The sequence below is a fragment of the Aureobasidium melanogenum genome, assembly GCF_000721775.1.
Source record: "Aureobasidium melanogenum CBS 110374 unplaced genomic scaffold scaffold_27, whole genome shotgun sequence".
NCBI lineage: Eukaryota > Fungi > Ascomycota > Dothideomycetes > Dothideales > Saccotheciaceae > Aureobasidium > Aureobasidium melanogenum.
In genome coordinates this window covers 310,950-324,030 of record NW_024470079.1, presented here as the reverse complement: position 1 = coordinate 324,030, position 13,081 = coordinate 310,950, and the positions used below count along the sequence as shown (strand labels likewise).

At 48.9% G+C, this 13,081-nt stretch overlaps 5 protein-coding genes across 5 annotated transcripts; 2 read left to right on the top strand and 3 right to left on the bottom strand.

Moving 5' to 3' along the window:
• Nucleotides 1-722: 722 nt before the first annotated feature.
• Nucleotides 723-3,069, bottom strand: M437DRAFT_57903 (uncharacterized protein; the record flags this gene model as incomplete). The annotated part of the gene is made up of 7 exons (XM_041023297.1): nucleotides 723-1,359; nucleotides 1,417-1,772; nucleotides 1,828-2,383; nucleotides 2,437-2,629; nucleotides 2,688-2,805; nucleotides 2,873-2,918; nucleotides 2,975-3,069. The coding sequence occupies 7 exons, from the start codon at nucleotides 3,067-3,069 to the stop codon at nucleotides 723-725; spliced, it is 2,001 nt and encodes a 666-aa protein (XP_040876132.1).
• Nucleotides 3,070-3,602: 533 nt separating this feature from the next.
• M437DRAFT_57935 (uncharacterized protein) lies at nucleotides 3,603-5,891 on the bottom strand (the record flags this gene model as incomplete). Its single annotated transcript, XM_041023303.1, has 1 exon — nucleotides 3,603-5,891. One exon carries the CDS (start codon nucleotides 5,889-5,891, stop codon nucleotides 3,603-3,605), a length of 2,289 nt encoding a protein of 762 aa, XP_040876131.1.
• A 1,569-nt stretch (nucleotides 5,892-7,460) lies between these two features.
• M437DRAFT_69459 (uncharacterized protein) lies at nucleotides 7,461-8,375 on the top strand (the record flags this gene model as incomplete). Its single annotated transcript, XM_041025284.1, has 2 exons — nucleotides 7,461-8,172; nucleotides 8,236-8,375. The coding sequence occupies 2 exons, from the start codon at nucleotides 7,461-7,463 to the stop codon at nucleotides 8,373-8,375; spliced, it is 852 nt and encodes a 283-aa protein (XP_040876130.1).
• A 1,094-nt stretch (nucleotides 8,376-9,469) lies between these two features.
• Nucleotides 9,470-10,219, top strand: M437DRAFT_33973 (uncharacterized protein; the record flags this gene model as incomplete). Its single annotated transcript, XM_041019264.1, has 1 exon — nucleotides 9,470-10,219. A coding segment is annotated over one exon (750 nt), but the record flags the coding sequence as incomplete, so codon positions are not given.
• A 918-nt stretch (nucleotides 10,220-11,137) lies between these two features.
• On the bottom strand, nucleotides 11,138-12,524 carry M437DRAFT_57774 (uncharacterized protein; the record flags this gene model as incomplete). The annotated part of the gene is made up of 4 exons (XM_041023276.1): nucleotides 11,138-11,496; nucleotides 11,549-12,008; nucleotides 12,065-12,172; nucleotides 12,231-12,524. The coding sequence occupies 4 exons, from the start codon at nucleotides 12,522-12,524 to the stop codon at nucleotides 11,138-11,140; spliced, it is 1,221 nt and encodes a 406-aa protein (XP_040876128.1).
• Between the last annotated feature and the right edge of the window lie 557 nt (nucleotides 12,525-13,081).

Sequence of the window (13,081 nt, the reverse complement as noted above, 5' to 3'; positions counted from 1 at the left end):
CTGGCATAGTGTTCACGCTGATGCCTGGGGGTCTGGGGGCGTTTCTCTTTGAGGTATCTGATTTCTCATTTTTGTTTTCATCTTAGCAATCTGTTTTCTGCTTGCTTCTTCTTCAAAACAACCTTTTTATTGTTTTCTTGAATATCCCCACAAAGGCTAGCTACAGTTTGCAGAAACCTCATATCTTTATTTCCATCTCTTCAATTTCGTTTGGTTTCTTGCTAGTGAGGAGTTGTGGGTAGCAGCTTTTTAGGTGCGGCTGTTCAGCGCCTGCCTAGCTTAGGTATATCACATCCAAGCCCGACCCACGGGCGCCTTCATGAAGCTTCTTTCGCACCGTCTCGGTCTGTCAGGGGCTATCTAAAAGTCGAGAGACATGATAGAGTTCATAGAAAAGAAAAAGCAGGGGAAAGCTTTGAGAATACTGTTTTCTCTTGAAGAGCTGGTTCAGAAGATATAGGTAACATGCTCGTACACTCCAAGAACACTTTATGAATACGACTGAATGTGGGAATCGGCTAGATGGGGTAGGTGGCATAGTGTGCGTACATTGTAAGCTGAATGAAAAAGTCTATATTGTAGAAACAGAAGATGAAAAGCAAAAGCAGAGAAAAAAAAAAAAAAAAAAAGATCGCTATACTGTTACAAGATACCAAGAAAGCAGAGAAAAGCAACAAACGCCTTAAAACTATCACTTCAAGAAGAATCGAACCAAATTTCTTCTAATCAGCCAAACTCAAACAATCGACGGCAGCTTGAATCTGATCCCTCATCCCACCTAACGCCTCAAACGCGATAGCATAGTTATCCAACGCTTGTAAAACTCTTCTGAGTCCTTCTTCACACCTTCCCAATAGTTGTGCTGCTTTACTCTGTGCCTCTGCATCTGTGTTCTGCTGTGCAAGCACCCAAGTACGGTGATAGACCATTAACAACGCGTATGCGGATTGCATGGCACAACAAGCAAAACTGGGCATTGTGCGAGGAGCAAGTGGCGACGAGGACGCTGGCAATGGCATGGTTTCAAAGGCGGAAGCAATAGCCAGGGCGGAGTTCAAACATAGTCGCGAGGAGAAGTGGTTGCTGAAGGGGAAGGGGTGCATGTATTCTGCACTTGAGGCCGAGGAAGTGGAGTTGGGAGGTGAGACCGAGTTGGTGAGGCCAGGGACTTGTGTAGGTAGAGAGGTGGAAGAGCAACCGCACGAGTTTGGAGATGAGGTTAGGGGGATTTGGTCGAGTGGGTCGGAAGTGGTGGTGGCAGGAGGTGGCAAGGGTTCGGATTTTTTGAGGTCGCAGTGCTTTTCAGAGAAAACAGGGATGTCGAAGAAGGCGCTCTGGCGGTGCAATTTTATTCTTGCGCTGTTGGGCTGTTAGCATGCTGTCGTGTTCTCGTATGTATAGACTGTGGTTTCTCACCTGTTTAATTTGATCTTGGACATTTGCTTTAACGAGTATGCAACGATAGCTTCCGGGTTATGGATATCCGGTTTGACATCTGTCCAATTATGCGATTGAGCAATCAAAGGTTCAATCGTGTTGTGCAGTTCTTGCATGCGGGTGGAGATCTCTGTCCAGTCTTCTCGACCATCTACAGCACGACCCACTGCGGAAACAAATTGTGTTGCGAGAAGGATGGTCTGCTGTGATTTGATAAAGAAAGGCCATGCTTCTGGATCTGGCGACTGCGGGAAAGTGGTGGTGAAGCGAGGGTCAAACAGCGGTATTGCCGGTGGCGCAGAGCTGACGATTGAAGCCTGGCAAGCACAGATATACTGCAACAAAAATTCAGCATTTTGGGAACGAATCAAAATTTGAAGGAAGACTCACGCTCATCCACCAAATCCTACTCCTTGCTTCGGCAAAAGCATCAAGCTCAGTGCCACGATCATGCAGTGAAAGATTCATTGCCATCATCATCGCCTGACCAGCTCGATCCCTCATCTTCGTGATATTGCCACGCTGAGCATATTCATACACACTCAGTATACTCAACGCAATCACACTTTCCGCCTCAATCGGCACTCTTGGATGGAAAGCAGGCCGTGAGTAATACACTTTTTCATCCAAAAGTGCTTGTGCTGGTGAGATTGAGGAATTGGGTATCTCAGAGTCGCTTTCTATGCTCTCTAATGTGCGTTTGGCAAACGAATGAGCGGCTTCTCTGCGTGCTTTGATGCTTTCTTCCTCAAAAGGTGCATATTCTTCCGGATGTGGGATTAGAGCCAGGATCGCCGAGATAGCAAGGGCAGCTGGCGAAAGAGATGCAAATACCGATTCTGAAGATCCTGGGAACCAGAGTTGCGGATTGTCCTGAGGTTGAGAAGTTTTTGATGGTGGAAGAATTGGAAAATATGGATGCATCCAAATATAATAAGCATCCAGTCTACGCACAATTCATAAGCTTGATATGCGAGTATCCAGAGAGAACATACTTACATGTCGCTATCTGTTTGATACCTCCGCACCGAGCCAGTTCGTCGTGGTATGGCATTATCCAGTTCAATGGTCTGAGGTATCGGCGCTGCCGTGAATATGCTGTCAAACAAAGTATCCGTATTATCAAGATTCAGATCCAATTGTGTTAATCCAGCACCGGGCTTGATCATCGTCGGTACTGATTCATCGAAACCTGAGTATTTTGTTAGTCAATGGTCAGCACGACACAACTGAAGCTTCAATGAACTTACACTCTTGTGCAATCTTTACGAAATCAGCTTTCTCATGTTCCTGCTTCTTACTACGCGCCACTCGGGCACCGCCTCGCCGACTCTGAACATATACACATTCTTTGCCTCGATGATTGCACTTTGCAAAAGTTAGATCACGATGTCAATTGAGTCAATTGAGTCAGAAACAGAGTATTTGCACTTACGCCCGAACATGGCTCTTTCCCATCACAGCGAATACGTGAGGAGCGACTTGTGACGGACCATCAGCAAGCAATATCACACCAGTACCAATGATTCATACACACCATGATAGACATGCTACCTTGACCGGAGGCACAGCGAACGGCTTTTTCCGGATGCCAGTGGTAGTCTTTTGACGCGTTTGTGTCTCTGTACTCATGATTTCGACTAGTTCAATCGATATTCGGGAATTGTGGAGTGATGATGTTTAGCATGGAAAAATGTATGCAAAGATGGAAAACAGTAATCACAGGAGCAAATTACGAATGGTAGTGGCAATCAAATTCAGTTCATTGGACGGTTTCGAGGAAGGAAGCCTGAGGGTTTCTTCGGCCGATTCAACCGAGCGAGAGCCAGGGTCTGGGCTGTCGGCAACTCTGACTCAAGTCACGTGGTGGTCTGATCTATTCGACTACCGATAGTAATTGGATATGTGTTATTGCTGAGAAAGAATCATATGTCTGTAAGGACTATCTACAGACGCTAGATCTCGGTCAAGAATGACAAAAAGAAGAAACAGCAGTAAGAACAGATTTTGTTGACCCTTCAATTCATAACCCTTCATAAAAATATGCTTTGATAAGAAATGCCAGCAATTCTTCAGCGCCAAGAAATAATGTTTATTGTGCAGAAACAGACATTACCCAAATCCTATAGTCGTTATTTGTGTTTGACAAGAATGGAAGAGTAGTATCAGACTGCTAATGCCCTCGCACCAGGCGGCAGTTTTGGAAGTGGAAGTAATGGAGGCGGTGCGGGTGGTGCTAGACCAACAATTGGCATGCCCAGATCAAGTGGTGGTAGCGGTGATGAAGATGGTTTTTCAACCATTGGGGCTCTGGGCAGACTACTGATCTCCCGGAGACATGGTACGGACCCGGCTTTTGAGAGCTGAGGACGGTTACCAGCAGTCTTCGGGCGCACTGAAGAAAGGAATGGAGCGTGATTGGCGCGGATTTGAATACTAGCTGGTCGACGAAGAGGCCGATCTTGAGATATTTTCATATCATCAGCTGGTGATGGCGGAAGCGTCATGGCAGGAGATGGTGGAAGTAATTTGGCAGGCGAAGCGACAGATATTGGATCAACCAAAAGGTCAGCACTAGGGAAAAGCGACAGCTTAATTGAAGGTGTGCGCTGAGGCTTGCGAGAGAAGTTCTCAACTGGCCTAGAAGGCATTGTTGGTAGCGCTGGTAAAGCTCTCGTAGGCGGGGGAGCCGGCTTCTGTGGTGAGTGTGAAGGTCTTTGTCTGGGTAGAGACATGCTGTCGGAGTGAGGATTGATCTTTAGTGGTAAACGTTTCATTGGAGGTGAGGGCGTTTGCTCATTTGTCGATGATATGGCTCCCTCAGAAGGTTTGCGCGCCGGCCAAAGTAAAGGAAGATCTGCAACGAAGGAGTCTGGACGAGGTCTTCCGATGATAGGGCTGGGCTTTGGCCGCTGAAGTTGACCAGTCGTTGCCGACCTTGGGAGAACTGGACTATCGGTATTGAATTCATCATGCAAAGATCCTATTGAGGACTTTTGCGATGCGTTCTTGTCACGCATCATACGCTTCCCAGCACTCATGCCAAAGCTGACAGCTGAGTCGTGAGTAGTGACGGAGAGAGGGGAGTCGTTGGTGTCAAAGGAAGCCATCTTCCTGAGTCGGTCAACGTTGTCGCGGTCTGGCAGAGGCTTACGAGAGATCGCGGCGTTCGAGTTCCTCCTTGTGTATGAGTGTAGTTCAGCTACTTCAGGCTGAGTGGTCGTCGTGACCGCAGCACTCGAGTCACGTCTTGGTCTGCTGATGCTTGCCATTTCAGGGCTGCTAGTTGGAAATGAGAAGTTTGTAAAGGACGGCAGGTCTTGTTGGTTGATTGATGTGCGTTGTTTGACACGTAGCTTAGGAGCCGTGGTTCTCAGTTTCTCAAGTCCTTCTGGCTTGATTCCATCACCCATGACAGCACCTAGAAGCTGAATCTGCTTCCTGACCGCAGTCATCCAAGAAGTGAGTTCTTCGGCCGTGTCCAGGATTATCAGTATACTGTGGTCACCCACACGTGGTAGGTTGTCTTTTAGTCCAATCTTCGTAAGCAGTGATGTTTGAGACGGACCCGTGTAAAGGTCCGAAATGGCAGTTGGTCTTTGATCGACTTGTAGAACATAAGGTCTTCCAGGAACCAGATCACAGGCGAAAGCGACCGACTCCGGACCTAGATGAAGAGCTCTTTCCGGCAGTCTTTCACCACCGCCCTTCTCGGGATATTGGAGGATGATGCCATCGTTGGAAAGCGCGAAGATCTTTCTTTGGAACGGACCCTGACTGAGCGAGTTCCTGCCGCTTCTACTTTGTGCTTTGTGCTCGGTTTTGATGCTGTCGACGCTACCTCTTCTCTCTTCGTGGATGTGTGCTGGTATGATATGCGATGCGTTCGACTTTCGAGGCCTGGTAAGACGGGATTGACCAGATTCATCAATGGCCTGTGCGATGGTAACCTTGCTCGAGTCTGAATATATGTCAAATAGCGATGGCAAGATTGGAGCATCTTCCTCCTCTCTGACTTCGTCAGAAGAAGTCGTCGTACGGCTTCGGGCTAAGTTTCGACGATCGTCGTGAATTGACAATGAAGTGCTGGGTCGAGGATGTGGCGCTTGGAACCCATTGTTGGAGGTATTCTGGGGCACACGCACGATCGGGTCCGGACTCGGTGTAGCTCTTCCAGGCTCAATAATGGGAGTAACAGCATATCCAGACTCGTTGAATCCTCTTTGCTTCTCAACTCTCGGTCTACTGAACAAATTGAACAAACTAGACTTTGGGTTCAGTCGTCGGTATGTACGTCCTGTTCGGTTCGAATTTGGAGTGTTTCGTCCACTATCCTGAAGAGGCTCTTTTATAGCCGGCAGAGGTTTGTCTTTGAAGGTGGTCTGGATTGGAGGCAAATCCTTGAACTTGCTCTTGTTGATGGCGTCAAAAGCGTCATTCTGATCGACGGCCATTGAGCATTCAACACATCCAAAGACTCGAGAATTATGATTCGAGGTGGACAAGATCGAGGAAGAACAATGGAAGGAAAAAAGAAGGATCGGCGAATGGCTAAGAAAAGAAGCAGAAGAGCCGTATTTGCGGCATTTGGGTATGACGAGGGAGAGCGTGGGATAGAAAGAAAGAAAATGAAGGGACTAGGCAATTAGATTAACCATGTTGTATTGGGACATGGAGGGCTTAGTCGGCCCAGAGTTCTATCTGAAGCAAACGAGACAGTGGAGGCGGACCATGCGGACCGCACACGCAAGCGGATTTAGTTGGACTCATTAGGAGATGGTGCTGTATGTGGCGTGCAAGCAAGCAATAAATATCGAGTCGAGGTTTGCCCGAAGCATGCAAACAAGGAGTCATCGGAAACGCATTGAAGCACGAAAGAGGATGTGAATTCTGAATCTGTACGTAGAACTGTGACGGGCGATGGATGTTTGCAGTTGGGATGATGGAACCAACGCCGGGGCAGTGGATTCGAGATGAAACTCGGCTGAAGGCTGGAAGGAAGGGGACAAAGCGTGGACGAGGGGCAATCGGGCATGCTGAAACGAAGGTAAATTGCATGACCGGAACCCAACGCCCAGACGCCAGCGCCGGGGCGGGTCAATAGCATGGAACGGAAGGCGCGCCAGATCTCCCGCGTACGATTCGAGCAACTTAGTGAGCATGGACTGTAGAAAAGAGTCGAGGTTGTAGGTTATCGGGAGCGTACCAAAGATGGGCACTTGGGGGGAAAGGCGGAAAGTGGGCTGCTCAAAAGAGGGTCAAAGCATGGTCGCATGCAGAGAAGCGTTTGTAGACATGGCCAGCTACATGAGTCTGGCTCCAACCTTGCTGTCAAAGATGGTGTTTACAGACGAGCAAAATCACATGGGAAGGGTCTAGTGGATTACTTTACGAGATGGCAGAGCGAGATGGACAAGCGAAGGATTCTTGAGGCTTGTCGAGTTGGTCAAAGAGTAGCAATCAGACGGCGCGATTGCGGGCGAGCACTCCAGGACAGGGTCGGTTGTCGTTGGCGACAGGTGCTAGTAGAAGATGCACGAGCTCAGATCGGGAGAGGCGTCAGCGTCAGACCCTTTTGGACAAACAAATCTGGTTGAAGACACAGGCAAATGTCTCATGAGCAGTCGGAACCAAGGCCGCTGGAGGAGATGGAGGCTTCAGTCGTCAACATGGTAGGTCTTCAAAACAATAGCCCTGACAGGAGACTGACGAGGCCCGCAAAAGTCCGAAGCTTTGTCCGAGGCTTTGTGAGCCTGACAATCGGAGGAGGCAGATGACACAGGCTGGACATGTTCTAACGAAACAATACACGTATAACGAGCGGCTTATACATGTGGCTAGAGAATGAATTCAACGGGCATCAGTCGACTTGGTAGTCACAGGATGCATGCACAGTAGGTTGGTGGAGTGACTTTGTCTTGACATCTGGTGAGCCGACGTAGCGGGGCACAGGTTGGCAATTGGCACCAAGCAAGCGGTCAATCATCAGCAGCACTTTGATTGACTGTACAAAACATGCAACAATGCCTCCAGACCTGAATTCACTCCCTCCATCACCAACCCTAAGACACACATCAGACAATATGACAACAGCCACTACCGAGAACCACCCATCACCGCACTCACCCTCGCTGTCGTCGCTGCAAGCCGCTGCAGCCATCAATGCCGGCATGCGCAACTCCAACTCTCCACGCGCCAGCGCCACCCAACGCAGACGGTCCAGTCTCATGACAAATTTGCATTTGAATGATGCCCAAATGCCTGGTCCTGGAGAGATGCAAGATCCGAGCCACCATCATCGTGCCCCCAGCTTGGGCCAGATACATCAAGAGCTGGAGAACGAGCAAGAACATCAAGTCAATAGACTGCTGCACATGATCCGCCAGCAGCAAGACCAAATCGATGAGCTGCACGCAGATCATCCCAATACTGCTTCTGCAAATGCAAACGACTCCGACACCAGGCCACGCACACTATCGAGCTCGAGCAGGCAGCAACCACTGCCCCAACGTCCAGTATCCTTATCGCGACATTCATCTCAGGCCGTCTCTGTCACCAGCGCTCCCCGAAGCAGTAGCAGATCTCCCGCTCTTCGTCCCGTTGCTTCTCCATACGACCCTCAACGTGAAGATTGGCTGCTCGGCGCAAACCGTGACGAAAGTGCTTTCTACCAGGCCGAGACCCAGATGTTGACCCGCGAGAATCAGATGCTCAAGGCTCGCATCCGTGAACTCGGTAAGTCGTAGTTTTCTTGCTATGTCAAGACCTCCCCGATCAAGTACTGACCTAGCATTCTAGAGCGTCAACTTGCACATCCTGATTCATCGCCTACTCATCATCAACCACCTACACCTCACAGTCCTGCCGTCATATCCCCTTTGACAAGTCCACCTGTCATCCCTGAGCCTACTCGCCGACCTCAGCAAGACTCGTCATGAATATCTCTGTCTGACGCTTTACGACTTGCATCTCATCTCTAGCAGAAAAATGGCGTTATCAATGGGTTATTGGCGTAGGTACAACATCGTTGCTTGTTATTTTCATATCCATTCCTCAACCTTTTCTTGTCTATTGCTTTGATCCGTATCTCTTGCTTCCAATTTTCTCAATCTCATGGTGGAGCGACTTCTAAGCCAAATGCGTCCCATCAATCAGGGTCGCAACATGCCCTCGACGATTGATCGTAATTTTCCTACCAGCTATGTCGCCAGATCACCGCAGGACCTACGAATGCTTAGGGGATCCCAACGACTGCTCCACAACTTGTCATCCAGAACAAGATACTGTGACGAGTCATAACGTTTTGTTATAGGTAAACTTTCCCACTCCAGGAAGTCAAGATAGGGCATTGGTGGACTTCACATGCAAGCCCTGCACGTGTTTGGCTGCCGGGCTGGTATAGACATTCAACAGCCGGCGCTTTTATCTTGCCAAGAGCTAACCGTTCCAATTTGCCCGCGCTTACTTGCGTGGACTTTTGATATGGCCGTTTCGATACACAACGGTTAAGAGCAACGCCTACAACGGCCGCGCTCAAATGGAGATTTTTACTGGTCAATTGCCATCTGGACAACAATACGACCCTGGATCTCCAATCTTGTATGAGGCGAAAAACGGTACTGGGCTGCTTTGATCCAGCTGAATGCAAACGTCTGCCGGCGAGAAGCTCCTGGACACTGAACATGTCTCGTATCATTTCCTTTTACTTTATCTGTTGTGGTTGGTATATAAACATGAAGCCTCCTACCGGTGCATTTTTGTTTCTTCAGGTTGTCCATTCGCTAACAATCCATACCAACACTTCGCCTGGTGCGTAGCTGTTATCGTCAATCGTTTTCTGATCATCATCACATCATCCTTATTTTAATTCTTAATCATGAAGTTTGCAATTTCTACTATTCTGGCATCTGCCTTCTTGCTACAAGATGTAGCTGGTCGTGGTATGCCTTATTCTCTTCCATGTTCAAACTCTTAAAAGTCTAATCTTGTTTTAGCCATTGAAGAACGCGCTATCGAAGAACGCTCTACTGCCACCCCTGTCAAGAACACTGGCAAGCGTGGTCTTTCCTACAACAATGCCGCCTACACCATGCCTTTCTCCTTGTCTGGCCAGAACTCTCAAGTCTCTTGGGCATACAACTGGTACCAGGCAGCCGGCAGCGGCTTCAACCCTGCACTTGAGTATGTTCCCATGCTTTGGAGTAACGCTTCCGACCTTACTTCAAGCTGGACCGCCAATGCACAAGCTGCTATCAACGCTGGCAGCACCCATCTCCTCGGTTTCAACGAGCCTGATCTCTGTCTCGCTGGTGCTGGTTCTTCTTGTATCGAGATGCAGTCCGCTGTCAAGGCCTGGAAGCAGTACATGGAGCCTTTTGCAGGCAAGGCCCTTCTCGGTTCTCCCGCTGTTACCAACGGTGGTTCGCCCATGGGTCTTACCTGGCTTTCCAACTTCATGGGCAACTGCACAGGCTGCCACATCGACTTCATCAACATCCACTGGTACTCGAACAAGTATGCTGGCGCCAACTACTTCAAGCAGCAGGTCGAAGCCGCCCATGCCATGTCTGGTGGTCGCCCCGTCTGGATCACCGAGTTCGGTCTTGACAACAGTGTAAGCTACACTCAGGCTGAACTCACATCTTTCCTCGAGGAAGTGATTGAGTGGATGGACTCGACCGATTACGTTCAGCGTTACGCCTACTTCATGGATACCACTGGTGCTTTGATGAACTCTGATGGCAGCGGCATGAGCGATCTTGGTTCCATGTACAACTCTTACCCTGAGGTGAGTTCCGCATCGTCTTCTTCTGCTTCTCCCTCTTCTACGACAGCTGTGCTGTCTTCTTCTTCCTCCTCTGTAACGATGGCTGTGCCGTCTTCTGTCTTGTCGTCTTCATCTGCAATTGTTACGACTTCATCGACTTACACATCTTCAAGGACTACGAGTGCACCGATTAGCTCGTTGACGTCCAGCAGCAAAACTTCTGCCGCGTCGTCCGTGCAGACCTCTTCCTCTACGACATCTGCCCCGTCTAAAGCAGCTACATCCACTGCAGCCGCTTCGTCCGGTATAAGCATCCTTGGCGCCTACTTTGCAGATAAGGATGTCACCACCGCTGCCCAAACCGCCTTTATACAAAACGGCAATCTGGTGGTTAATACTTATACCCTGGCTTCTGCACTTTCCGTCTCAGATCCTTGGTATGGTGTCGTCAAAACAATCTCAATCCTCTACGCCGACGCCTCCAACAATACCTACATCTTTTCCTGCGCAGAGCAAACAGGATCCTACACTATCACTTCCTCATCCATCCCTTCTTCTGCAAGAACCCCTGCCATTGCACCCGTCGATGGCTCTACCATCAACATTGTTGGTATTGTTTGGGGAACCCAGCAGATCAAGACGCAGAGTGTGTGGGATAGGATTTACTATCAGCAAGCCACTGGATGGGGCTTCCAGATCAACACCAAGCTGTTTGGCGTTGATGGATTCTGGGGTCATGCAAAGGTGGGCATTCTTTGGTATAGAGATGCACAGGGAGTGTTGAAGTCGTTGGTCAGTAGGGAGAATGGATGGATCAAGTTCTAGACAGTTAGAAGGATGATGATCTATTTACTTACAGGAACAAATGTCTTTGTAAAGGTACATACATATAATAGATACACAACGAACCATTCTTTTAGAGATCTGTTTGTTTTATTCGGGCATTGTTCGAGATGCATGCTTCGTGCAAGGATCTTCGTATAAGGAGATATGCGACGCCTCTCGCGAGTATATCTGCTTCGAGTTGCGAGCATAAGACAGCTCGATCCGATCCTCGCGTAAGATCCCATCTTCTTCCGAGTCAATGGTGTTGCGCCGTGCTCTTCCAACGACAGACTGACCCTGTGTGCCTTTGGATGTTGGTTGTTTCTGCGTAGTTCTACGGACGCGCGATGAGTGTGTAATGTCGTCCCAAGCCTTGGGGATCAGTACACTAATCACGGGTAGTGATGCTACGACTACTGCGAGCGTCAAGTCGACTACGGTCCATGCCAGCAGACTTGTGTAGCCATCTATAGAGAGTCAGTTTACTTGGATTCTCGAGCAGGGGTAGACAAAACTTACAGGTAATGTCCTTGCTTATACTCTTTTGTGCAAGCTCTCGAAACACACTGGCTACACAGGATAGCGAGCCCATCGAGAAGACAATGAACAATCTGATCTTTGTTTTCTTGTTCAACTTCACTTTCCAGAGCACGATGATCGGCGTAAGCAGCAAGACAAAGTCCATGATAACGTGGATGACACTTAGTGTATTCGCAACCACCAGTGTCGACCAACACTTCGCGGGTTGCGCAAGTTTGCCAGAGTACATCTTGTCCCACATGGCTGGAGCAGGCGAACACTGAAAGCATGACCAGAATAGTGCGAGTAAAGTGTAGCTTGCGAGCAGGAAAAGGAAGACGTCGTTGGCGATGCGAGGATACTTTGATGTGGCTTCGGATATGCGGCGGAGGAAGAGACAGATAGATATCTTGATGATGCCGACGGTCGTGAAAAAGAGGATCTTGCAGACGATTGCAAGCTGCGTCAAAGTGGCTCAGCAGAATGTCATGGTGTTGGGCAAGAAGAGCTTCGCACCTTGTTGAATGTATAGTACTCGGAATAGGTGACGTCCCATGTGTGTTTTCCACCTCCTCCACGCACGACCATTGCTATCTGCAGTATCGGGTACAAAACCGCCATGATCTGCGCTGTAGGTTAGTGATTGGGTGACTTGTTAAGGTAGTAGAGCATTGTCTCATACCGCCCCTGTTATGAGAATCCAGTCGTCTGCTCCCCATCTCACACCAGTCTTGAACTGTCGAAGGACGAGTCTTAAGACCGTGGTAGACAACATGATGAATATCGCCATTACCATGCCAACAATGATGCTGGCCTGCTTGTCATTGTACTCGTAGTCTGCAGGCTTCCTCGGAACAAAGAGGTAACCATTGCTTGGATCTTTGTTGAAAGCGTAGGCTGCTCTGTACATGCCCTTGATGATATAGAAGTCGTCCTGAGTCGCTGGAGGTTGGCCCAGAAAGGCCGAGTGTGACATCTTCGCTCAGGTCCAACACGCATTAGCATGCTCAAGCAGAATGTAGGAAAGTCCAGAGACAGGAATGCCTTGCCAACATAAGAAGACTCCAGCCATACGACGCCGAAGATGATCGGGCAATCTTGACTGTTGCAGAAGGGTCGAGCTTGTACGCTTGAAACATCGAAGGAGACATCCTACCATTTGCCTGAAGCCAAAAAGCTTCGTATAATGGATCCTCGTTCAAAAGTAGGATTGCAATCAGGGCATTGAGTTTGCGACCGGATCAAGATAGCAGCCATCAAGGCAGACCGATCCTCCAATAGCAACGCATCGCCTGATATGGGATGTTTCGAGGGTGTAGTATCTCGCGAGTTCTTGTCAACATAAACTCATAGCGCAATATTAATGTGGTCCAGAGCATGTGCCAAAGCCTTCGAGCGACCCATGGGGCTTCGGCTGGAAGCGAAGACTGTCAAACGATGGCCCGTTCATTGACAAGGATGGCGTCGCGTTGACACAAGTTCACGATTTTGTCTGTCTCCCGGATGATGACCACAAACTTAATGTTTGAATCT